Here is a 24,637-nt window from a genome sequence, read left to right on the forward strand (position 1 = left end):
GCTAAAGAGCAATCATACCAATTCCTGCACCCAGTCTTACAAGATGTTCCCACACATGATGCTGAAAAAAGCCTCAGGAGCAGGGTTTAAAGAATCTTTTTTATTCACTTCCTTTTTTACTTCATCGAGCCTGGTGAAAAGTTCTGCAGAACTTGCACATTGTCTTATTTGACCAGGCTTAATGCTTGTGGAATTTGTTTTGGGCCAACGCAGCATCAGGAGCAACTGGATTTTCTTCTTAAAAGTCATATTTAGTGTCATCAGTTCACTAATAGTGTCAGGGCCGGATCTACGGTTGCTAGCGCCCAGGGCAACCGTAGTTAGGCTCTACACGCGCTCAGAGCACACGCGCGCCCCTTGTCCTGGGGAAAGGCGAATGGCAGTGCGGGTGGCTGGGAGGCTGCCCGCACCGTTCGCCTTTCCCTGGGCGCGTTCCTGGGGCTGGCAACTGCGCCCAGCGCCCTCTCTTTGGTGGTGCTGGAGGCAGACTACCCCCTCCCCCCCAGTCAATCCGGCCCTGAATAGTTTTAGGGGGGGTGGCCATGTTAGTCTGCAGAACAGTGGGATTTGAGTCCAGCGGCGCCTTAGAGACCAATAACATTTCCAGGGTATAAGCTTTCAAAACCCAGAGCTCCCTTCATAATGGGTCACTAACATTGTCTGATAGTACCAATTTAGGATCTTTAAAGTTATCTGATTAATACTAATCAAACGTCCAGTGCTATTCACGCTGCAAATAATCCCAGCTCTCCGGAGTCGCAACTCATTCAGAACCACGTGCAGAACGAGGCGGGGCCACGGACAGGCGGGCGAGAACTGCGCGTTTGATTGACAGCTGAGGTGTAGCGCAAGCGCACTAACAACGCCGGCCCAAGATGGCGGCAGTGGCGGGAGTCGAGGGCGCAACGCCGGCCGCCTCATCAACGGCGGCGCCCGCGGAAGACTCCGAACCCTCAGCTCTCGCTTCCGCCACCTTGGCTCCGGCTCCCTCGAGCGCAACCCGCCCGGCTCGGCTGCCTTTGGCGCGGGTGAAGGCGCTGGTGAAGGCCGACCCTGACGTCACGCTAGCTAGTCAAGAAGCTGTTTTTATCTTGGCGCGCGCCACGGTGAGGGGAGGGGAGATGGGCGGGGCTTGAGGAAGGGGGGCGCGGCTGCGATGTTTTTCGCGTTCCTGCGCGCGCTCCGGGGTGTGTCAATGGCAGTGGGCGGGGCCACAGAACCTGCGGGCTGAGCCGCGGAACCAAACGCGCTGTGTGCTTTGCAGCGCGAGTGGTGGAGGGAGGTGGTTTCTCTCTGCTGCTGGGAAGGAAGCGGGGAGAGGTTTCGGGTTAGCCGTAGTGTATACTGGCATTAATAAATATGCATTACTGGTCATTAACAATAATCAGTCATTAATTAGTACTTAATAATAATTAGTAATTATTTAAGGAATAGTTAGTGTCCATGATTACTAATAATTATTAACGCCTCTCGGACATAAATGTGATTTACCCACTGTCCTATGAGCAGTGGTCCAGTAATGCTAATTTGCAGTCGCACTGAGTTCTTGTGGACTTAAGTTCCTTCTCTGAACTTTTTGGCTGCCCATCTTGGAGGCTGTGTGTGCATCTTCCAAGGCATTAAATGGGCCTGGAAGTTAGGTTTCTGACAAAGTGCCTTTCTCGCTGCTCCCTAATCTCCCTTCCAGGAGTTGTTTGTAGAAACCATTGCAAAGGATGCCTACATCTATGCCCAGCAAGGAAAAAGGAAAACCCTTCAGAGGAAAGACCTAGGTAGGAAGTGAATCCCTCTCATCTGTGATGCTGTTACAGCTCTCTGTGTGGAATGTTTAGCACAATGTTTCCCAACCTTAAATTAATTTTTCAAATCCCAAGGAACCCCTATGAAAACATCTACAGGCCAGAAAACGTTGATGGCGGGGAGCATAATTCAGTTGCTGTTAAATTATTGCTATTTATATTATCAGCACTCTAACAATACAAAACGAACACTCACACAATACAACTAAATATGGCCTTAAAACCTGGAATATTTTGAGGAATATTTGGAATGTTTCATGTTACTTCAAAATTTTAATTATTCCTTGATTTCTCATGGAACCCCTGACAATGTCCTGTGGAACCAGAGGGTTCTGTAGAACCTTGGTTGGGAAACACTGGTTTAACAAATAAGTTCTAGTAGATGACCACTCTCTTGTTTCCCCACAGCTAGTGGAGGGGGGGCAGGATTACCTTAACCTATGAGCTGTTGTTCATAATCCACAGGGCTGCTCAGATGGAATGTGTCGCCATTAGAATGTTGATGTGCCATGCCATTTCTCTGGAAGGTCATTGTAGGTGGGAGGGAAACCTCAGTGGGGTGGGATGGGAGCAGCTCTGTGCTGATTGTGGGAATGCAAGGCAGTGGTGGTGGTAGGGCAGTCAGGCTGACACCTGAGCACTGGGATGCAGAATAACTGAAGGAGGTGTTGCATTTAGGGGAGTGAGGATTTGTACTAAAGAGACTTGTACCTTTTTTCACAGTCAGAGTAGTTCAAAAGTGGAATCAGCTGCCTAGGAAGGTGGTGAGCTCCCCCTCACTGGCAGTTTTCAAGAAGAGGCTGGATGAATACTTGTCAGAGATGCTTTAGGCTGATCCTGCACTGGGCAGGGGGTTGGACTAGATGGTCTGTATGGCCCCTTCCAACTCTATGATTCCATGTCTGCAAGGCAGGGTGGTGGTGGTGGAGAGGCACAGAGAAGAGAGTGTATGGGAAAAAACGCAATACTAGTTGGTGCGCAGTTGGCAGGAGGGGAGTGGTAGATAAGGGATTTGGCAAAACAGTTGGGCAGGGAGAAAAGGGATTCAGATCTCATATTGATTTGAATGGAGTGATTAAGACATCTCTGACTGCAGTCTGAATCTCAAGCAAGTGCTGAGTGTTAGAATAGCCAGCCTCCAGGTGGAGGCTGGACATCTGGAAATACAACTGATCTCCTGGCCACAGAGATCAGTTTCTTTGGAGAAAATGGCTGCTTTGGAGGGTTGACTCTAGGGTGTGATACCCCAGCTGAGGTCCCTTCCCAAACCCCCACCTTCTCCAGACTCTACCCCCCAAATCTCCAGGAATTTCCCAACCTGTAACTGGCAACACTACTTAGCAATGCCTTCACAGTCCATCGGGCAAAAATAGACTTTTGTGTTCTGGTTCCTACTGCCTCAATACCACTCTTAATTCTTTTCTTTCCCTTCTCCTCTTTGCTGATTTATTCCATTGCAGACAATGCCATTGAAGCAATAGATGAATTTGCCTTTCTGGAAGGTAAGATTCAGTCTAATCTGTGCTGGGTGCTGGAATAACAAACTGGAACAGCATTGCGTTGGACTTCAGATTTGGGAAACTGAAGCTGCCCTTATGGTGGAGACTTTGCTTGAACTAGCAAGACCTGATTGAGAGAGACTTCAAAGGCACAAGATATCTGCCTCAGTGGATGTGCCCATTTGAAAGAATAAAAAACAGAGGGCAGCCTCCCCCCAAAAAGCAGTCGGGTGGTTCAAATACACAGGACAGAGTTCACTTAGAATTTAATTTAGTTAAAATATTTCCGTATTCTCATATATCATTTAGAAGCATTGGAAAATTGCTCTTATTGGGCAGCCAGATTCATTTTAAAAAGCAATTAACAGCATGGGCAGGTCAACTGAGACCTGATGTAGGGAGGGGGAAGGGGGTAGACTGTGATCTTAGGGGGCCTCTGGTGATTGTTCCCGTAAATTTTTTTGACCATCTGAAATAGTATTTGAAAAACCAGGAGGTCTGTTGAGGAAAACGGAAGGGTGGGGGGTATGGCTCCGTGGTAAAGCATCTGCAGGGCATGCAAAAGGTTCCAGATTCGATCTCTGGAATCTTCAGTGAAAAGGATCAGGTAGGCGGTGATGTGAAAAATCTCTCTGTGAGATCCTGGAGATCCACTGCCCGTCTAAGCAGGGCAATATTGACCTTGGCGGACCAGTGGGCTGATTCAGTATCAGACAGCTTCATGTGTGCAGAGGTGTACGCTTGTTTGGGGAAGTGGTGTTAGGTTGGGGGTTGATGTAAGAAGAGACATCCAAAAGGCATATTTATTTCACTAAAGTTTGTCTCTCCTCCTAGTTCCCTGCTCATAATTTTCCCATTCTGAAGTAGTTTCCCGAAGGGGAGGGAAGGCAGGGGGCTAAGAGCTCTAATTCAGCCTCTTTCCCAAAGACAGAATTGTGCACATATTCAAACTCTGCCCCCTCCTTCCACACTGGAGATAATGTGCTTAAGACCTGGTCTGTCCACACAAGGACCAGAGTCTAAGTAGAGTTTGGGCGGAACTCATCTACTCAAAAAGTTGTTTTCTGCTTGTCTGAATTTTCAAATGTACTAGTGTGTTCACTAAAGTCCCCTCCTGCCTGCAATCTGAAGTGGCAGAATCTGTCCAGCCATTTCCAAATCCTACCCTCTCTTCTTGCTGTGGATGAGGTCTCAAGTCTCGTGCACCATAAAGATCAGGGGCTGTGTTGATCCCCAGGTTTGATGGTAAAATACATCTCAGGATTGTGTTTTTTTCCTGGGAGCCAGGCACTCTGGACTGACGAGAACAAAGAGGAATCCCTGGAAGGAAAAAGTGTCTAGCCAAGCACAAGAAATGGCAGGACTGATACCCTCCCAGAAGATGGAGGACCCGCTTATGCCTGCAAGGCCCACCGTGTCCAAAGTGGACCTGAAATGTGGGGGGCTCTTCCCAGGTTGTTTTGTATACTATAGTGGTTTGTATAAAGGTTATGCACTTTCAATATACACATTTTTTTCTCATGTTTGTGTTGTATGCTGATTTTGCTTCGGAGCCTGAGGTTACCATAAAACCTTTCAGTGGGACCCCACGAGTGCATTGTGGTCTTTCTTGCCTGCAGTGTTTCCTGATCAGGAAGTAGGATTGTCCCCACCATCACCCTTTCCCTGCCCACCCAAATTTGCCTCTGCATCAGAGCTTGGGAGAAACTCGGGCGGAGGGAGGGCAAGGCTGCCAATTTCAGATCCCACTTGATCTATACCTTTTAGGCCACCCCCAAGTCCTAAGCTGCTGGACATTTCATTATGTTAGAATAAGGGCTGCAGCTTAATTGGTTTTTAAAAACAACAGAGAAGACCCTGAGCAGAGTACAGCCTGTCACCCTTCTGATGGGCAGAGCAGGCTCTTTCCCGAAGGTCCCTTACGAGTAGGTTCATTTGGGTCAAGGCAGAGAAATCCCAGCCATGTGTGAGGCTTTATTGCAGTTCCACACTAGCACTTTGAATTGGGCCCAGAAACAAACTGGAGCCAAGCCAAGCTTGGAACAACACGAATGTGATCAGAACATCTTGCCCCATCATGCCAGACAGCCCCACTCCAGATCACCGGTTGTTTCCAAGTGATCTGCTAAGGCAGCTCCAAGTAGAGCCTATTGTAATAGACTTGACTGGGCACAGCTGTGGCGCAGTTTACTTGACTTGTGGCTAAAACTCACAAGCCTTGTGCAGATGGCTTGGTGTGACATTGGTTCCTTCACTTCCCTGACATGTTTCCTTAGCATTCTTGTGTGTCCTTTCTTGGGTTGCTTCCCCCCTTCCCATTATACCATGAGCTGGGAGAGTGAACAGTTTGCATTTCTGGCACATTTCATCTTGCCTCCACGAGCAGGCCCCATTCATTGCTGAGGTTGAATATGGGGAGTGAATCCACTGGAGGCAAGTGTTAGCTTGGAGGCTGTTGCTGCACTGACCCTTCTCTGGTCTCGTCCTCCCCTCCTGCCAACCATACTCAGACCTCCCCTTCTGTACATGGCCCAAACATGGTACAAGGAGATTGTTCCACCATGACTGACCTGGAAAACTTTCACCCTGTGCTGAATGCTGCTTTCTGTTGTCAAAAACCACTTGAAACCCTGTTGAAAAAAACACGGCTACCTTTCAAAGGCACATCCATTCCAGGGAGGAGGGTGCTTTTCTTATTTGAAGAGTCTCTGCTTTTTGAGAAAGAACGTCGTGGGATCCCCCCGGGAGCAATCTTGGAGTGGGCAGGCCTGGAAGGCCAGGCCAACCCTTTCCCTGTGTTTACAGTCCCATCAAGTCTTGGTCATACCAGAGTGTGGCCAAGAGACACGGCCCGGAGCATGGGAATTGAATGTTGGACACAGCAGGCTTTGGGCCCCGACGGCCCGTGCTGCAATCAATCAATCTGTTTGTCTTTTAGGTGTCTCAAGGCTCCATTTTCTGTGATTGAGGCAGGGGAGCTAAGTATGGCTGTTCTCTTGGTCCTTTTGCCTTCTTGTCTCTCCCTTGCAGTGATCGGTGCTTCTTACCAGTTGCTGCTTGGTAAGGAACAACTCTTCACAGTCCTGCTGTTTAGGGTGGATCCTGCTGAACTGTTCTGCTAACGAGAGCACTTCCCTCTGACACAAGGAATGATCTGACAGGAGAAAGCTCCTTGCGCTGCAGAAAAACTTTACTAGTGGAACAGATCCACGGAATCTACACCTTTGTATTAAATTAGGTTTGAAAATCCTCCCTGGCCACATACTTCTCCTTGATGTGTAAAACCAGTGTTGGATCACTCCTTATGCTCACACGCCAATTTTTTAAAATGTCAGCCCAACTGCTCCCACCTCCTAGCATCTCTTGGCTGGAATCAGGGCTACCCTTTTCCGACTTCTTCACAGTGTTTTGCAGCGTTGCTGGTCAGTCGCAGCTTGCAGATGTGATCTTTGAAGGAGAGTGTGGGGTAGTGGTTAGAGTGTTGGACTAGGATCTGGGAGAGCCAGGTTTGAATCTCCACTCTGCCGTGGAAACTTGCTGGGTGACCTTGGGTCAGTCAGTATCAGCCTAGCTAACCTTACAGCGGGGCTTTTTTTCAGCAGGAACGCGGGGGAACGGAGTTCTGGAACCTCTTGAAAATGGTCACATGGCTGGTGGCCCCGCCCCCTGATCTCCAGAGAGAGGGGAGTTTAGATTGCCCAAGTGGAGCGGCACAGAGGGCAATCTCAACTCCCCTCTGTCTGGAGATCAGGGGGCGGGGCCACCAGCCATGTGACCATTTTCTCCGAGGGCAACCCACTGAGTTCCACCACCTCTTTTCCCAGAAAAAAAGCCCTGCCTTACAGGATTGTTGTGAAGGTACAATGGAGGAGAAGATAATGGAAGCCACTTTGGGTCCCCATTGTGGAGAAAAGTGGTGTATGACTGAAGTTAAATAAATAGTATTTTGAGATCTAATTGCATGAAAAAGGTTTGAGGCTCAGATGTGCATTTCTCAGGATTTTTTCTAACCTTTTTTTTTTTAACCATTGCACAAGGCAGCTGGTACAACATTGTCTCCCCCAGCACATTTACTAAAACTTTTCTAAGTGTAAGGAAGCAGGTAGGAGAGAGTAGGAAACTCTAATGGTTGGCAGGAAATATGTAAATGAAGAAGATGGAGAAAAAAGGCCAGAAACAAAAGAAAAGTAAATGACAAAAGTATTTTTCGTAACTGTTCCTTTTTTAGAGGCAGTCCTGAATGTTTTGTGCTGTGGGAAACAAGTTGTTAAAAGGTTTAATAACAACTTGTTTCACACAGTGCAAAATACGTCCAGCTTTGCATGTTAGAATAAACTTGGGGCACACTTGCATACGAATTGCTTAGCTTGTAAATGTCGTTAGTTTAAGACAGAAAAAGCCCATTTTTCAATTGTACCGATGTTCCAGCTTGCAGTAAGCTTATTTCTTAAAACTGTTGATCTCTTTGCACTTGCGATTGCTGAAATATTCATGTGGCATGCTCTTGTTCCTGTTTTCTTGGGAGCAAGTCAGTCCGAGTTCAAGTGAGGCTTACTCCCAAGTAAGTGTTTCCTGATGACATCTTTCCTGACCCAGTAACTTCAGTTACACAGTCATTAGTTATACAGAGTCACAAAACGGTTGGCACATATAAAAAACCAAGTCACAAAATTGCACCTATACAGAGACCAAATGTGTTTTGGCCCTCTGGGCCTTCCTCTGTGGTCTAATTTGTTATTACACACACACACAAATTATAACTGGTAAAAATAGGGCAAATAAGGATTTTTTCATTTTTTAAGATGAGTAAAAACAGGTTGTAATTCCCAATATTATTTTTACACTCTTAAAGGTTATGACAATTAATTATATCAATAAGCATTGTTATTGTTAACTATTGTTATTGTTAAGAAAAGGTAATGCTGGGGTAATGAAATAATGAGATTTTTATTTTATTTTAAATAAGTAGTAGAAACAGGTTTGAATTCTGCATATGTTGTTTATTAGAAAAAAAATACACATTAAATAGGTTTAATGATCATTCTAATTATTATTCTAATATCTATAAAGGTTGTGATTTTTGTACTCTCTATTTTAATAATCCTTGTAGCACACAGCTTTATATTTGCTTTGCTTGTCCCCTTTCTTTACCTTTTTCTATAGTCCCTTTTTTTAATAAAATATTATTTTTTTAAAAAATTGTAACTGATAAATATAAAACGTTGCTGGTTCAGGCCAGGTAGTATTAATTTGGAACAGTCATAGCCACCAATATAAGTCTCTTGTCAAGATCTGCTTGGGTGGCCTCACCCCACAGAAGTGGTTCTCAACCACCATTCTGTCCTGAGCCAGAGTTGCATTGCAAATGTGTGTTCCTGTGCTAGTCAACGAGCACATTGACTGAACCAGCAACGGTTTTCAATCGATTTTGTGACTTGGTTCTTTTATGGGCGTTTTCACGTGTCTTTACCCTCATGCAAAATCACGCAAAACACACGGAATGCGGGTGTCTTCACGGTGCGATTTCTGACGTCACCCTGTCATGAATGATTCCGTTTCACGGCGCGATGACGTCAGAAATCGTGCCCTGAAGACGTCCTTGTTCTGTGAGTTTTGCACAATTTTGTGCAAGGGTAAAGACGTGTGAAAACGCTCTATATGTGCCAACTATTTTGTGTAACTAGTGTTACTAGGTCTCTAGGTTTTTAACTTTGTTCCATGGTTTTTAATTGTTTTTGCACTGTGCAATAAATAATTATATTTCTTTTATATCTTATATTTTCTTGGCTACTCAACCTTGTTGGCTCCTGACTTGTTTATCAGGTTGGGTTTTTCCTCCCTCTTGTTTTTGTCCATCTTTCCTGACCCATCAGCTTTCCTTCTCTTCTTTTTGCCTATCAAAAAGATGGTTTCAGGCTGATAGGACTTCAGGAGCCAAAAGCCCTTATCTTTCCGGGTATTTCTTTCTCCTTAAAGAACGGGATGGATGAGGGGCTAAAGCTTTAATCCTTTTTCAAACGACCCACTTGAAAGCAGCTCACAGGGATTGAGAACTTAATTAAGCTTCACACGTTGGTTACAAAGCAGAGAGTAATACCCCCGCGAAGGAACACAGGCACTCCAGTCTTCTAAGGAAGGCTTTGATGTTTGGAATGGCCCCTCCATCCAGACAAGGTGCCGTGGAGCAGACAATTTGGCAGTAATATGCAAAGGCTGTTTGGCTACCTGGCAAGCAGCTTGAGGTATAAATAGCCAGGCTGGGGCTCTTATTTGCAGTAAAGAGGTCCCAGGTAGGATGTTGCTCCTCTGTCTTTTCTGGATCTTCGCTTTTCTCGGTAAGATTTCTTACCTTTTCAATCTATGGATAGTTAAGGGCTTTGCAAGTGATGCCGGGACGTCACAGAGGTGGCTTCATTTGATACGGGACAGAAAAGGTGGTGAAAGTAAATTTAAAAGAGAAGTTCTTTCTGCTCAGTGTAGGCTTGGAATGAGATGGGATTTGCAAAAAAAAAAATGGGGGGAGCAAGGGACTGGAGATAGAGAATTGAGGCATCTTCTTTACAGTGGAAAGGAGAGGAAGAGGACCTGTGTAAAACGATGACTTGAGATGGAAGTCTCCCATGGATCCCCATCTCCCTTCCCCATTTCCCAGTTGTGAATGCTCTTCTCTTTTTCTTAAAGGTAGCTGAGTGCATCTTTTGCCGCCTCCTGGCACCTTAAGGACTGGCCACTTTGATTGCAGCAAAAGCTAAAAGGCTCCTGAGATGCGTGTGATGAGTTTACATTCTCATCTCACCCAACTTTTGCAGGACTCGGGGTGGCCTGCACTGTTTTCCCTCTCCATTCACACGACAGTCCTATGAGAGAGGTCAGGGTGAGACAGTGTGCCTGGTTTAAAACCACTCATCGTAATCTGTGCTTATATACCGCTCTTCTAGACAGATCAGTGCCTCACCCAGAGCAGTGAACAAGTTAGTGTTGTTATTATTCCCACAATACAGCTGGGGAGCTGGAGCTGAGAGGAGTGGCTGACCCGAGGCCACCTACTCAGCTCATGGCAGTAGTGGGATTCAAACCCGCAGCAGAACCACTTAACCACTGTGCTACAGCAGCTCATGGCACAACAGAGATCTGAAGCCAAGTCTTCCCAGTCCCGTGATCTAACCATATCTCACTCAAATGTTTATTCTCGCCTTCCTTCAAGGAAGAGTACAAGGCCCTCTTGTCCTCACAACAACCTTGTGAGGTAGGTGGAGCTGAAGGAAGAAGAACTGATTGCACTTATATACCGCTCTTCTAGACAGATTAGTGCCTCACTCAGACAGGTGAACAAAGTCAGTGTTGTTATTATCCCCACAATACAGCTGGGGCTGAGAGGAATGGCTGATCTGAGGCCATCTGCTGAGCTCATAGCAGTGGTGGGATTAGAACCAGCAAAATGCTGATTTGAAGCCCAAACACTTAACCACTAGGCTACAGAGGCCCTAAGTCACCTGGTGAGCTTTACAGCTGATTGAGGATTACAGACTGTCTGCTCGGACACTCTATCCACAGCACTGCTTTGTCCACAAATGTTGATACTGCCATTGAGCTGCTGGTCATCAAGAGGCCACAGAGTCTTGGATGTTTCTGTCCCAGAACCAGCCATGCTTCCCTACCCACAGGTAATTGAATTGCAGACTCAGAGCGGCTGCCAAGATGTAAGCTTTCTTAGAAATTCAGCAGCTCCTTCCTCTATTCTTCACTGGTGGGTCCATCTTAGACCCCAGGCAATGAACAGAACTTTCCACAGTTCCCAGAATCACTGAGCGTTGCAAAGGAATTGCTTGCCCCAATGATTCACATTGCTGATCTTTGCATTGCCGCCAGAGGGTTCTGTGCTTTTAAGAGCTGCAACAAAGGTAGAGATTCAACAGGTTTTCACTGGCCCTGCGTCTTTCAAGTGCCTGCCCCAAAACAAGGTAGCAATTCTACACTGGACTGACCTAGCACATTTGCTAGCACATGTCATGCCAGATTCCATACAAGAGTATTATTACTCCATGCTCACTTCAAAAGTAGAGCTGAAAGATTCTTTCAGATTTGTAAGAGAAGTAGAACATTTGTGCAGCTAGTATCAATTCTTAAGTCAAAAAGAGACCTATGCAATCAGACCAAAAATCCATCTGGTTTCGAGTCCTGTTTGTAAGTGGCCAGCCAGGAACACGCTTGAGCGCCCTTTGGGAATAAACTGCTATTCGGAGGTATGCTGCCTCTGAACATGGAGGTTCCATTTGGCCAGCATGGGCACTGATAGACCTCCTCCATGCATTAGTTTCAAATTCTAAAGCCATCTGTACTAACAGCCATTACTGCATCTTGTGGCAGAGAGTTCCGTAAGGGAATGGTGCATTGTGTAAAGAAGAACTTGCTTTTTTATCTCTCTTGAATCTGCCAGTCAACTGTCAAAGCAACATTTTTAAAAATCTCCAGTGGTTAATCAGAAGCCTTGCTGGGCAAAAGCCTGACCTGGCCATGCCCACTTTTGAAAAAAAAAACATGGAGGTGTCAGGGAAGGTGTTGGCAGGCACTATGGTGCCCACAGGCATCACGTTGGGGATCCCTATTCCATTACCATGCGTAGTTTTATATACCTCTTACTGTATGTATCCCTTTGTGTTTGATATTCTCTGAAACGCAACCAACGCTGTGAGCTCTGAGATCTGTCCCCCTCCCTCAGGTGTGGGTTCTGCCAGCCGATCGCAAGAAGAGCAGAATCTCTTTGCCCAACGAGGATGCTGCAAGCGCCAAGGGAAGTATGTCTACATTGGACACGGTGAGTCAAGCGGGAGACCAGATTCACACAAGGATCACAAAAACCTGCCCATGTGTGAATGCAGGAGAGAAAGGATGAACAGCCCCCCCCCCCGCCAACACCCATCAAATGACATTTGCATAACATCTGCGGAAGGAGAATCTGTGTGTGAAGTCAGTCTTGTTGTTTGTACAGCCCAGATATTTGTAGCTTCCTATCAAAATTAGGGGGGAAATTCCTACCTTGCTCAAGAATGATTCCCAGCATCTCTTTTTAGATGCTCATGTTACTTTCCTGCCATTTGCTGGCAGATGGACAAGCTTCAGAATTCATTGGTCAGCGTTTAGGCTGGAGTGGGTCACTGCGACCCTATTACATTATTAAAGTTGCTCCGTTTTAGGTTTTTTAATCATTTACAGTTATTTATTAAAATAAAGATCCTCCCGTTCTTTTTATTTAATATTTATTTGTCTAAAATATTTTTAAGTATTTCTCCCAAGAATCTCAGGATCCAAGGCCAGGTCTAAATGGATATGCACTAGAATGTCCGCATCTCAACAGTTTCAGATCAATGTTCACAATTCTAGAAAGGGTTGATCGTAACATGAATCATGAGCAGATCCACCTCGTAACAAAAAAACATCTTAGCTTGGAATCTTAGAATTAGCAGCCCCTTAATGGGGATGGAAGGTGAAACTGGAACTAACACACTGATGCTTATTTAATGTACTCGTGTCTCTGGTGAAGTTACGTTTGGAGTACTGTGTTCTTTTGCGGTCACTGTGTTTCTAAAAGGGTATCACAGAGTTGGGGAAAGGGCCAAAAAGGGCAAGTAAAATCAGTCGGGGACTGGGGCATGTTCCTTCTGTGGGACAACTAAGGATTTTTATTTTATTTCGTTTAGAGCAGCAGTTCTCAAACTTATTGAACTGGGATCCACTGTACTAAACTGACTGTAATTGTGGGGAACAGCTTGCTAAGTACCTCCGCTCTTCTTCCTCCCCAACGTTCAAACACAGAAATTTCACGTTGATTACAATGAACTCGTTTTATCATTTAACTTCCATGTTTAGTGGCGAAGAGTGCCTTCAAAGTCATAGCTGACTTTTGGCGACCCCTGGTGGGGTTTTCATGGCAAAAGACTAGAGGTGGTTTGCCATTGCCTGCTTCTGCAACCCTGTTCTTCATTGGAGGTCTCCCATTCAATTACTAACCAAGGTTGACCCTGCTTAGCTTCTGAGATCTGATGAGATCAGGCTCACCTGGGCTATCTAGGTCGGGGCAATTTCCATGTTTAGTGTTCATAAATCTGTAGTACATAAGAGCAACAGGCTGTGCTACATGGCCATTTCACAAATTCCACAGAGTCAAAACCAAATTCACTATTTAGCCTCACCCCTTCCCTACACACACAGAGTTCACTCTGGTCCACCCACTTTTGGGTCCCAACCCACAGTTTGAGAACCAATCATTTCAAGAAAATATGAGGAAGAGGAGAGAAGCTTATAAAATAATGCATAAGATGGAGGTATGAAATAGAAGTTTTTTTCCTGTTAACTCTCCCATTATATTAGAACTTGAAAGGGACCCAATGAAGCTGATGATCAAAACTGAAGCATTTCTAGTGCATGTGGAACTCACTGCCACAAGGTGTCTTTATTATTTCTGTAGTGTGTCTGGTGCCTTGCATCATACAAGAAGACAGGGCCCTGCCAGAGGAAGCTTACAATTTAAAATGTGTAAGCACAAAAGGAAGTAGAGCGACAATTGGATCGAGGGAGAGGCTTAGAAGGATTATAGCAAAACAATGCGTGTGAAACCGTTTGAAGACCGTCTCCAACTTCCATTGGAACAATCGTTCTCAGCCCCAAGTCAATAAGATAGTGTTGAATTGGTGGAGAGGAGAGGGGGGAGGAATCCAATTTTAGCTGTCTTGTGTGCCTCAAAAGAAGCATTCTGGGGTAAAAATAAATTGGTATTAAATGATGGAGATCAAGTAACCTTTGAAGCAGAAATCTCTGCCTTGTAAAAGTTGTGCTTGCAAACACTAGGAAAAAGTCAGATTTGATCCTGGCAGAGAGAAGAGGGTAATCTTTTCAGCTGTCAATAAGCATGAGCTTTTTATGCTTAGCATCCGTTCTTCCCAGAGATCTCTTGGGAGTGTCATAGCCTTGCACAAGTGTCTGTACTCATGACTCCATCTGGCAGAGTGTGAAGCCCACACTCATGCTTTATTTATTTGTGTGTGTGTTTGTTTGTTTGTGTCATTTATAGTCCACCTTTCTCACTGAGACTCAAGGAGGATTACATAGTTTGAGATTACTACAATCAGTATCAAGGACATTTCCATATAGTATCGAGGACTTTGTGCATATCCTCTCCAAATTGGAATGTATGCTTACATGACTCTCAACGGATAATCCCCTTCTATTTCCTCTTCCCTTACTAATCTTAAAAACCCCACCTCTGGTTTCTGCAGAGTTGTGGGTGGTCTCACACCTTCCCTTGCCACAATGAATCTCCCCATTAAGAGGCCCTTCCGTGTTAATTTCCTCAGCTATCCCACTGAAAGATCAGCCACTTCCCAATCTTTTGTGGGGCAATAGTTAAGAATAATGACTATGAATTTGGGGGGTTGGGGGGGATGCAGTATGTTGAGAGAACGTTCTTCAATATCATCGTCCTCTTTCCAGGAAGCCCCCCCCCCACTCCACAAGTCATGAAGGCAACAGCCTTTGCCAGTTTGTTCATGGCATCTTGCATTCAATGATAGACTGCCTTCATATCTGGAGGTTCAATTTACGCACAGTGTGTGGGTCGACTGGTTATGAATTCTAAAACTTTAATGCTGACAACTGATCTCTAGCAAAGCTTATCTTACGCCTCAAAGTGAAACCTGTCTCCTTGGCCCCAGAAGAAGCAGGTCGAGTATGTCATTTTATGACAGCGTCTCTGAGCTTTACCAAAATTATAAACTTGCTTTCTGGGTATGTTCCACTCCTCCAGACATCTCTGGTAGTCCAGCAAGCATCGACATTGGCATGTGCAGGACCTATTGTGGGGGTCCCCAAAGGATGAAGTCCTACATTTCAGGGGTCCTTGGCTTCTCCAGACAATCCTCTATGCTGGAATTCCTTAAAACCAAGAAGGTAAGGACAACCCGTTCTGTTAGCAGACCTAGCCCACTGCTCAAATATTATTCATTTGGGAGGTACAGTGGGGAAAGATTTACAGTGGATACAGGAGACTCAGATTTTGAAATTTCTGCTTTGCAGAACTTTTTTAAAAGAGAAAAGTCCAGATCTCCACTTGGCTCTTTTTTCAGGCATGGGATGGAACCCTGAAATCACTATTGATCATCTACTAAAATTATCTGACAGTGGATTTCGGGCTGTCATTGTGGAACTCTCATCTACCGGGAACAGTGATGATCATCAGTATGAATGGATTGAAAAGGGGAAATAAACGTATGAAGGAGGAAGAGAGCTGTGGTAGTGGCTATTAGACGCAGAACTTCCATGTTCAGAGGTAATCTACCTCTGAACAGCAGGTGCTGGGGGATAAATGACAGAGGAGGCTTTGGCTTTCATGGCTTGCTTGTTGTTGGATCCCTACAAACATCTAGCCAGCCTTATCCTGATCCTTTAGGACCTAGCTTCTTATTTAAAAATTAGACACATTCATGGAGGTGAGCTCCATCAGCGACAAAGCTAAATAGAAACTCCCTTCTTAGAAGCAGTCTCGCCCTGAGTACTGGATGCTTTGGTCTGATCCAGAGAGGCTGTTCATTAAATATCGGGTGTCACAGATGCTAATCTGAGTTTGCAGAATGTCTCTTAAGAAGAACGCTGCTGGATCAGACTAGTGGTCCATCTAGTCCATTATCCTGTTTCTCAGAGTAGCCAGTCAGTTGCCTTGGAGGGCCAACAAACAGAGCAGAAAGGCCAACCCCCTCCTCATAGCACTGGGTTTCAGAGGTCTGCTGCCTCTGAGCATGGAAGTTCATGGGAAGTAGCCGCTGCCTTACCTAAACTTATGAATCTGTCCTGTCCCCTTTTAAAGTCATGTTCCTACCTTGTTCCTTCCCCTGGAACCACATGCAGCTTCAGGATAGGTTCACAGAATCGCAGCCGTCTAACGGAGCCGACCGTTCCTGCCCGCTGGATTATCACTGCGAACCCAGCAGCGTCCGGGTGGAGAATGTGCTGCTTCTCGCGGGCATTCGGCAAGTGGAGGTGATAGAGGGCTGCCACTGCAGTCCAAGCCCTGCTGAATGCCTCCGGTTGCCATCCCTGAAAACCTTCTTCCCAGACTCCCCTCTCGAGCAGACTGTGGATGTCGGCAAGTGCTCCAGTCCACCACATTCCGAAGGTACCCGAACTGGAGGAGACCTGACTAGGTGACATTTTGGCTGATTCCGCACACCTTGGATAATGCACTTCCAATGCACTTTATCAATCGTTTGAGGTGGATTTTTTGTTCCGCGCACAAAAAAATCGGTTCCAAATGATCTAAAAAGAGGATTGGAAGTGCATTATCCAACGTGTGCGGAATCACTCTTTGTCAAACACAGGGACATGTTCACGAACTAAAATGTGGGGAGGGCGCTGAGATCAGTTCCACAACTGAATTGATCCATAGGGGGGTTGGGGGTGGCCTTCCATGGTCTTCCAGTATGCTATCTTTTGGCCCTTTTTGTCATGACACCCACTGGCTGACTCCTATCCCTACAGCCTCCACTCTATGCCCCATAGGTCTCCACTCCCTTAAGTGACTCTCCCTTTTCCCCTTGCTGCCTCTTATGCCTGGAATACAACGAAAGAGAAAGGGATGAAACATTTAAAGGAGCAAGGGCATTTCCAGCATAAGGGGCAACCAAGAAGTGTATCTACCCACTAGGAAACTAGAATGTGCAAGAATCCCGCAATGCTCAGGATGGTGGGAAAAAAAACTCCTCCAATGTCTTTTCAGATGGGCTCTTCTGTGTGCCCACACGTTTTGACCCGGTTCTGTTGAAGAGTCCCAATGGGAATGATGTGGTCCGAACTCTGGAGAGCTGCGAGCTGAGACAGTCTTGTTACCGTGTCTCCCATCGGGAGTATTACTTCGAAGTTCTGCTCAACTCGGCTGGAGAGAGGATGGAACGCTTGAAGGTCGGTTGGCCTTTTCTGGTTGTCCTCTCTCTCTCTCTCTCTCTCTCTCTCTCTCTCTCTCTCTCTCTCAAATTAATGTTCACTTTAAAGAACAAACACATCTTAGTTTAACAACCACCATAATATTCTGTTAACATAACCGTTACTCACTGCCACCAAAGCAACAAAAACATAACACAGTATGGTAGAGAGTGCCCTCAAGTCATAGCTGGCTTAGGGCGACCCCTGGCAGGGTTTTCATGGCAAGAGACTGAACAGAGGCAGTTTGCCATTGCTCGCCTTTGCAACCCTGCTCTTCTTTGGAGGTCTCCCATCCAATTAGTAACCAAAGTCAACCCTGCTTAGCTTCTCAGATCTGACAAGATCAGGCTCATAGATACTTGAAAATTTCAAGAAAGAAAAACAAGACAAGCAAACAAGTATACAAAGAGTTCCTTATACATATGCTCACATCTGCTACCATATGGTACAAAATGGATTTTCCCGATTCCAGTAATTAAAAGGTAACCAAGTTTCTGCATTGACTATAATTCCATGTCTGCATATTTATATGTTGTAATCTTATTCATAAACATCTTACTCAACCATTGCCTTGATATTGAAATTGTTTGCTGCTTCTACATTTGAGTCAAAGTCCTTTCGCTGAAATAATCAAATGCTTGAGCAAAACGCCATGCCGTGTTCCATGTGGTAGCCTACTCAGTAAATACATGATTGGGGATAAATTCAAAGAATGTCCCAGAATGAACCATATTCCAGAATTTCTATACCCAGAGAAGAAGTAACTGAAGCAATGTCCCCTTCTCTTTACCACATTTCCTACACACATCAGATTCACAGAGATTTTATCTAACTTAATGAGAGTCAAATGCCAGTAATAATACATTTTCCTGATGCCCACACTCAGGGAGGTCTTTAAAAACTCCCCAAGAGCTTTCCCCCTAGTTTTTGTGTGGAATAGAGACTGTTAACCGTAACGAGAGGTAAATCTTTGCAGAGGCTGGCATCCACTGACTTAATCTGCTTGAACACTTGTTTTCCCCTCTGCCCAGGGATCCTGGGAATGGTAGTTCTGGGTAAGGGTTGCTAGAGATCTCTAGCACATAGTGTTCTCATCCACACCAAAGAGATAGAAAAGGTGTCTGTGATAGCACAGCCTGAACCTGCAGTCAAATCGAAAAGATGCAATTGATTTTCCACGGTTGCAGAGATTGGTGCTGAACACAAGAAGAGGCTCTACTAGATCAGATACCCCGGGTCTTTCTGGTCCAGCATGCTAGTTTGAACAGTGGCCAACCAGATGCCCCATGGGAAGCTCATATACTGGGCCCGAAAGCAACATCGGCATCCCTGTGTGTGGTAGACTACCTCTGAACGTGGGGGCTCCATTTCAATGTCATGGCTAATAATTATCAGTAGGACTTTCTTTCTTTACCAAAGTGTGATCCTCTTTTAAAGCCATTTAAAGCCAGTGACTGTATGGGAAAATATTACGCCCTGTGGCACCATCAAGCCTAGCAACTTTGTCCGGGACAAAATTTTGAGGGGACCCACTTTGACAGATTTATATAGCATTTATGGGGATCGTCTCCTCCCATATATTCCCCAGAGGACACTCCGATCAGGGGACAAACAGCTGTTGGTGGTCCCTGGCCCCAAGGAGGCCCATCTAGCCTCGACTAGAGCCAGGGCCTCCGCCAGCCTGGAAAAAAGGGGTGTATAAAACCCTCCCTGTGAAGGCTGCCCACCATCCTGTTTTAAATGTGTTGTTTTTAATGAACATGAATTTTTAATTGTATTTTAATTGTATTTCTAATATGTTGTTATCCGCCCTGAGCCCGCTCGCGGGGAGGGCAGAATACAAATTTGAAATAAATAAAAATAAATAAATAAATTCACCTCAGAGGGTAGGAGTGTATGTGTCCAGAATGCAGAAAAGTATCTAATGAAACACAATAAATCACACCTTTATTGAACATCTGCATCCTGACTCCAACTGGCCCTTCTTTGTAATCCCCTCCCACTTTCTAGCCTGGGTAGATGGATCTTCATTCTTACTTGTATCTGATGAAGTGGGCTTTGACTCACAAAGATTTATGTCTTGAGAAATTTTGTTGGTCTCTAAGGTACTGCTGGACTTGAATTTTGTTCCATAACAAATCTATTGTCCTTAAGGTGCCACAAGATCCTTTGCTGTCTTACCTGCAACAAGATGGGTAGCTGCTTTAGAAAAGAACAAGAGTCCAGTAGCACCTATAAGACTAACAAAATTTGTGGTAGGGTACAAGCTTTCACGAGTCACATCTCTGTATCTGAAGAAGTGAGCTGTGACTCACGAAAGCTCATACCCTACCGCATAGTCTTATAGGTGCTACTGGACTCTCGCTGTCTTCTGGAATCCTGCAAAAATAATACCTTTCAAAATTGAGCCTTTATGTTGTGGACATCTTCCAGCTGTTTACACCCCTTATGCTTTGGGTGTAGAAGGTGTCTGAGGCGGATGAAGATTACACAGACCACCACAGTTGGTGGCCAGGATGTTCCCTCTGATTTCCAACTGTTCTACCCAGTCAGCGGGGAACTGCGCGTAATTCCTTTCCTGCTCTTTGTCTTGCAAATCTTCCAGGAAATCGATGTGGGACGGTGCCTAGGGGGATGCACCTCCGGGAATCATTGCCTGCTCAGGTAGGTACAGCTGGTCTGACTAGATGATGCAGAGCGGGTATGCTGGGGGGAAAGTGGACCCTACCTACATTCCAAGAATAACTGATACTTTTTATTACTCCCAACAAAAAGGTGAAGGGGGAATAAAAGGTGTTGCAGGATGTAATGGAGAAATCTCTAGTCTACAGTTTGAAGAGCCTTAAAATGGAATACAGGAGGATGTCTTGCCAATGGATAGTGCAATCCTAAGCAGAATTGTGCCCTTCTTCTTAAGGCCATGTTAGTCACTGGCCTTAGAAGGGTGTAACTGTTTAGGATTGCGCTGTGAGTTGGATTAGGTGAAGGCAAAACAGATTTGAGAATGCCACAGAAGACAGTTGAGATGGGAAAGGAGGGAAAGTGTTGTGTAGTGGTTAGAAAGTCAGACTAGGGCCTAGATCCAGAGGAGTTCGCCGCGTTAGTCTGTAGTAGCAAAGTAGTAAAGAGTCCAGTAGCACCTTTAAGACTAAACAACTTTATTGTAGCATAAGCTTTCGAGAACCACAGCAGACCTGACAAAGAGAGCTGTGGCTCTCGAAAGCTTAAGCTACAATAAAGTTGGTTAGACTAGGGCCTGGAACACACAAATTCCATTTCTCACTCTGCTATGGAAGCTCAGTGGGTGACCTTGGGATATCCACACAGTTTATACCTAGCATGTCTCACAAGGTTGTTGTAAGGCTAAAATGGATATAAGTTTCTTTGCGTTCCCATTAAGGAGAAAGATGGGGATAAATGAAGGAAATAAAAGTGGCCCTTCTCCCTTTTGAGAATACAAAAGGGAACACTTGATTAGATGCCGTTAATGGGAGGCTAAATGCAGGAAATAAAGAGCCACCACCTGGTAGGGCAAATGCATTTCTAATGTGTATGCCAGAACAATATGTTTTAGGAGAAAGGGTACACACAGGAGAATCTCCCACCTCCCCATGTGAAGCTGCCTCCCACAGAGGCGTTGCCTTTTCATTTCCCTGTTGATTGTGACCAGATGTATATTAAGTGTTGATCTTTTTCTTGGTGTCACTCTACAAAATTCCTCCACCCCAAGCGACAGACTGGCATATAAAGTTCTCAAGTATCTGTGATATTCAAAAATGCACCTTGAGAGAGAATGTGAGAAGTTAAGCCCACTGCCAGCCACCCCACTCAATGCCATAGGGTAGATATCCAATGCTGGATTTGTCCTTTCCCCAGTATTGGCAGGCACAAAGGACCCTTCTAGTTCTATGCCCTCCCAGCCATCAGTGTTCAGAGGTAGACTGCTTCTGAGCATGGAGGTTCTGTTTAGCTGTTATGGGCTGTAGATGAGGTAGACTGCCCCGGAGCATGGAGGTTCTGTTTAGCTGTTATGGGCCGTAGATGGGCTTGTTCATAAGAACTGCCCTGCAGGATCAGACCGCCATGTCCATAGGCAGCATACCTCCTGAACAGTGGACTTTGTACACAGACTGTGTACGCTGGAGCAGGAAACAGAGGTCTATTTCATCCCCCTTTGGTTTGGGATATTCTGCGTTTTACATGGTGGGAAAACAGGAGTGACATCCACAATACTCATTTTCCATATCCTACCATGAACTTGACCAGGTTCTTTCTATTGTAATGTTCGTTGAATGTCCTAGCTGTCGGATCGTATTGTCCTGCACTGTGTAATATGCCTCCAGTTTCAGTGAAAAGGCGGGCTATAAATAACATAAACAAATAAATATGGCTCCTGGGGAACATCGCAACGTATAGAGGGAACCATCGCAACTTGGGTATGGAGAAAGAGCAACATGGCTATCCCCTTGCGTCCAAGAAATCGGTCATTTCTGCACTAAGTCGTTCTCTTTTCCTTGTCTATAACCTATGAAGATGGACTATAGCTAGTGCTATAGCCAGGGTCAGGGCTTCCAAGAGGATTTTATAATAGCAGAAAACCCGCCGAAGCTTGCTTTGTGGAATTCTGTACAAAAACCATACCAGGCTTCAATATCTGACTTGGGAAATCATATTGTTGCTGCATTCTTCCAGCTTCTGCAGCTGAGAGAAAAGGTTCAGGATTTTGTCCTCTTCTCTGCCCAGGAGAGTCTGACAATCTAGCATTGGGGGATAGGTTGGCCAGAAATGTTCATGTGGATGCACGAGTTGAGCAGAAAAGAAAGCTAGCAAATAAAACTCAGCATCTCATGTAGCAACTATGACGTCACATGGACAGTTTAAGCTGCCTTATACTGAATCAGGCCGTTGATCCGTCAAGGTCACTGTTGTCTAACTCAGACTGCCAACGGCTCTCCAGGATCTCGGGGTCTTTTCCATCACTTACCATCTGGACCTTTCAACTGGAGATGCCAGGGGTTGAGCTTGAAACCACACCCGTTTCCACACTACTCACCTTCAATCGGAACGCCTCGGAACATTGCGAACAAAACAAGGAAGATAGTCACGGAAAACTCGCGCGAGAAAATGCTATCTTCTGGGTTTTGTTCGCAACATTCTGTGGTGTTCCGATTGAAGGTGAGTAGTGTGGAAACAGCCCTTCTGTGTGCAAAGATGTTCTGCGCCATAGTGTCTCCCAAAAAAGGTTTTGGTGACTGACTGCATTTATAATCGGATTCTGTCCTACTCCACTCCTTCCCAGCGTTGGTCCTCAAGCAATTTACAAGTCTATCGCCTGTGAGAACTGATAAATTTATAGAAGATGCAGAGTAGCAGAAACTTAAGAAAAACTAAGAATGGCTCATGTTGAAGTGGAACAATTGTAAAGTTAAAATTTTAGAATGTTGAATAGAAAATGCTGAGTGTATGCAAGTAATGAGACGGAGAGTAGAAATAGTCTGCAGTCATGTGTTATACCTTTTGCTTTTTATTTTCATATAATTGATCTTTATTTTGTTTGCATTATTCTATACACTGCTTATCGCTTACTATTTATAACAATGTTAAATTGTGCACGTTTACTATCCTTATTGTTACTGTCATACTGTCCATTCTCTATTGCTCCTTTTAAATAAAATAATTAAAAAAATTTTTTTAAAGAAAATTTATAAAAACATAATAGTTTCTTAAAATCTAATAAAAGACAGCGGGAGCGACCAGAAAAGCTACAGTATCCTTAGAACAGAAGCATATAATCCATAAATCGTTAAAATATCAAGCAACACATTCTAAATCTAGGGATTTCTGAGGGTGTCAAAAATATAAAGGCCATTAAAAAAGACACACACCTCTTTCAAATAGAGTCCAAGGAATCAAATAAATGCCTGTGAGAAAATAAGTATTTTTACATAGCACCAAACTTTTAATTAGTTCTAGAGTTCTTACAACTACCCTGTAAGGTAGGACAGCAATACTATCCCTGTAGTTTTGATGAGAAAAGGCAGCTTGCCCAGGCAGCATAGTGGGTTCATAATTGAGGTAAGATTGGAAACAGTTTGCAAGTTAACACTACGTTCTCCTCTTTTTCAATTCAGGGATCCCCAAGTTCCAGATAAGTGCCTTGTTTTGGCAGAGGGGGTCTCCAGCCATTGCACCCCACACCAATATGAGACACATACTTTCCGAAGCCGGACTGGCCAGCTGCGCACCGTCTTCTCAATCCAGGCCTGCAGATGTGAAGCCTGAAGTTGGATTTTAACTTCCCAGAAACTGGAATCTTGCAATTAAAATGAGGTGTATACCACAAGTAAGGGGGTTAACATTTTGGTGTTTCCCTCCGCCTAAAGTGGAGTGTACAATATGTAAATGAGAGGCCATGGGTCTTGTGTAAATAAAAATGTATTTTGAAAGAAAGAACCACATGACTCAGAGGTATCTCTTCAACAGGATCATTCTCCAGCTTTGCAAAGCACCAGTTGGGAGATGAATTGCGTAAGTGGAGGCCAAAGCAATCCTATTTGTTATCATATTAGGACTTTAGGACACAGCAGGCCTTACCTCTGAGCAAATGTAGTTTGGGCAGGGCTGGGTGAAGCCAGGATGTACCTGACACCCCACTTGCAGCACCCAGTTTTTGAAAAACTACTTTTCAATGTGTTTGACTTAAAAGAACAAGAGCGTGTTTTTCGAACCAGTCCAGGACAATGTCCAGTTAAAATATTTTTGTTTACTTATTTATTTACTTCATTTATACCTCACCTTTCTCCCCAACGGGGACCCAAAGTGGCTTACGTTGTTCTCGCCTCCATTTTATCCTCACAACAACCTTGCAAGGTAGGGTTAAGCTGCAAGGCTTGACTGGCCCAAGGTCACCCAGCAAGCTTCCATGGCAGAATGGGGATTTGAACCTAGGTTTCCCAGATAATTGTCTGACCCTCTAACCACTACACACTTGCTATGGTGGACTGTGATGGATCCCGTGCCAAAGTTATTTTGGAAGCAAATATTTGAAAAAATGTTCCGTATAAATCAGAAACAAAAAGAAAAAGTGTTCTTAATAAGTTTCTGATGCCAAAATATTTGCAAACACTAATCTTGGCTGGAGGGTTCAAAAATTTCTGCTGGTTATGACAAAAGAGATTTTTTCCCCCAGTTCTTTTCTTTGACTCTCAATTGTGGCCATGCTTCCTCCACCCCTCAACCACCCCCCATAGAAAACTGGCTGCAGCCTGAAACTAAACATAATTTTGATGGGAAAATCAGGAAAACTTTTAGGGGTTCTATTGTATATTGTTCTAATCCTATAAACTGTCTTTTCATTACAAAAGTAATTCC

The 24,637-nt window shown here is 44.8% G+C and overlaps 3 protein-coding genes across 3 annotated transcripts in view; 2 read left to right on the plus strand and 1 right to left on the minus strand.

Annotated features, from left to right (window-relative positions):
* Positions 1-24,637, minus strand: part of KANK3 (KN motif and ankyrin repeat domains 3) — a 240,435-nt gene that overhangs the window by 109,548 nt on the left and 106,250 nt on the right. The gene's annotated exons all lie outside the window — the stretch shown is intronic.
* POLE4 (DNA polymerase epsilon 4, accessory subunit) lies at positions 876-4,819 on the plus strand. Its single transcript, XM_054979463.1, has 4 exons — positions 876-1,106; positions 1,688-1,772; positions 3,260-3,301; positions 4,586-4,819. Exons 1-4 carry the CDS (start codon positions 876-878, stop codon positions 4,597-4,599), a joined length of 372 nt encoding a protein of 123 aa, XP_054835438.1. The 3' UTR covers positions 4,600-4,819.
* Positions 4,680-23,548, plus strand: LOC129330258 (uncharacterized). The gene is made up of 8 exons (XM_054980296.1): positions 4,680-4,734; positions 6,329-6,358; positions 12,018-12,113; positions 15,099-15,241; positions 16,196-16,463; positions 17,064-17,245; positions 19,872-19,930; positions 23,398-23,548. Exons 1-8 carry the CDS (start codon positions 4,680-4,682, stop codon positions 23,546-23,548), a joined length of 984 nt encoding a protein of 327 aa, XP_054836271.1.

This window comes from Eublepharis macularius, chromosome 5 (genome assembly GCF_028583425.1).
Source record: "Eublepharis macularius isolate TG4126 chromosome 5, MPM_Emac_v1.0, whole genome shotgun sequence".
Taxonomy (NCBI): Eukaryota; Metazoa; Chordata; class Lepidosauria; order Squamata; family Eublepharidae; genus Eublepharis; species Eublepharis macularius.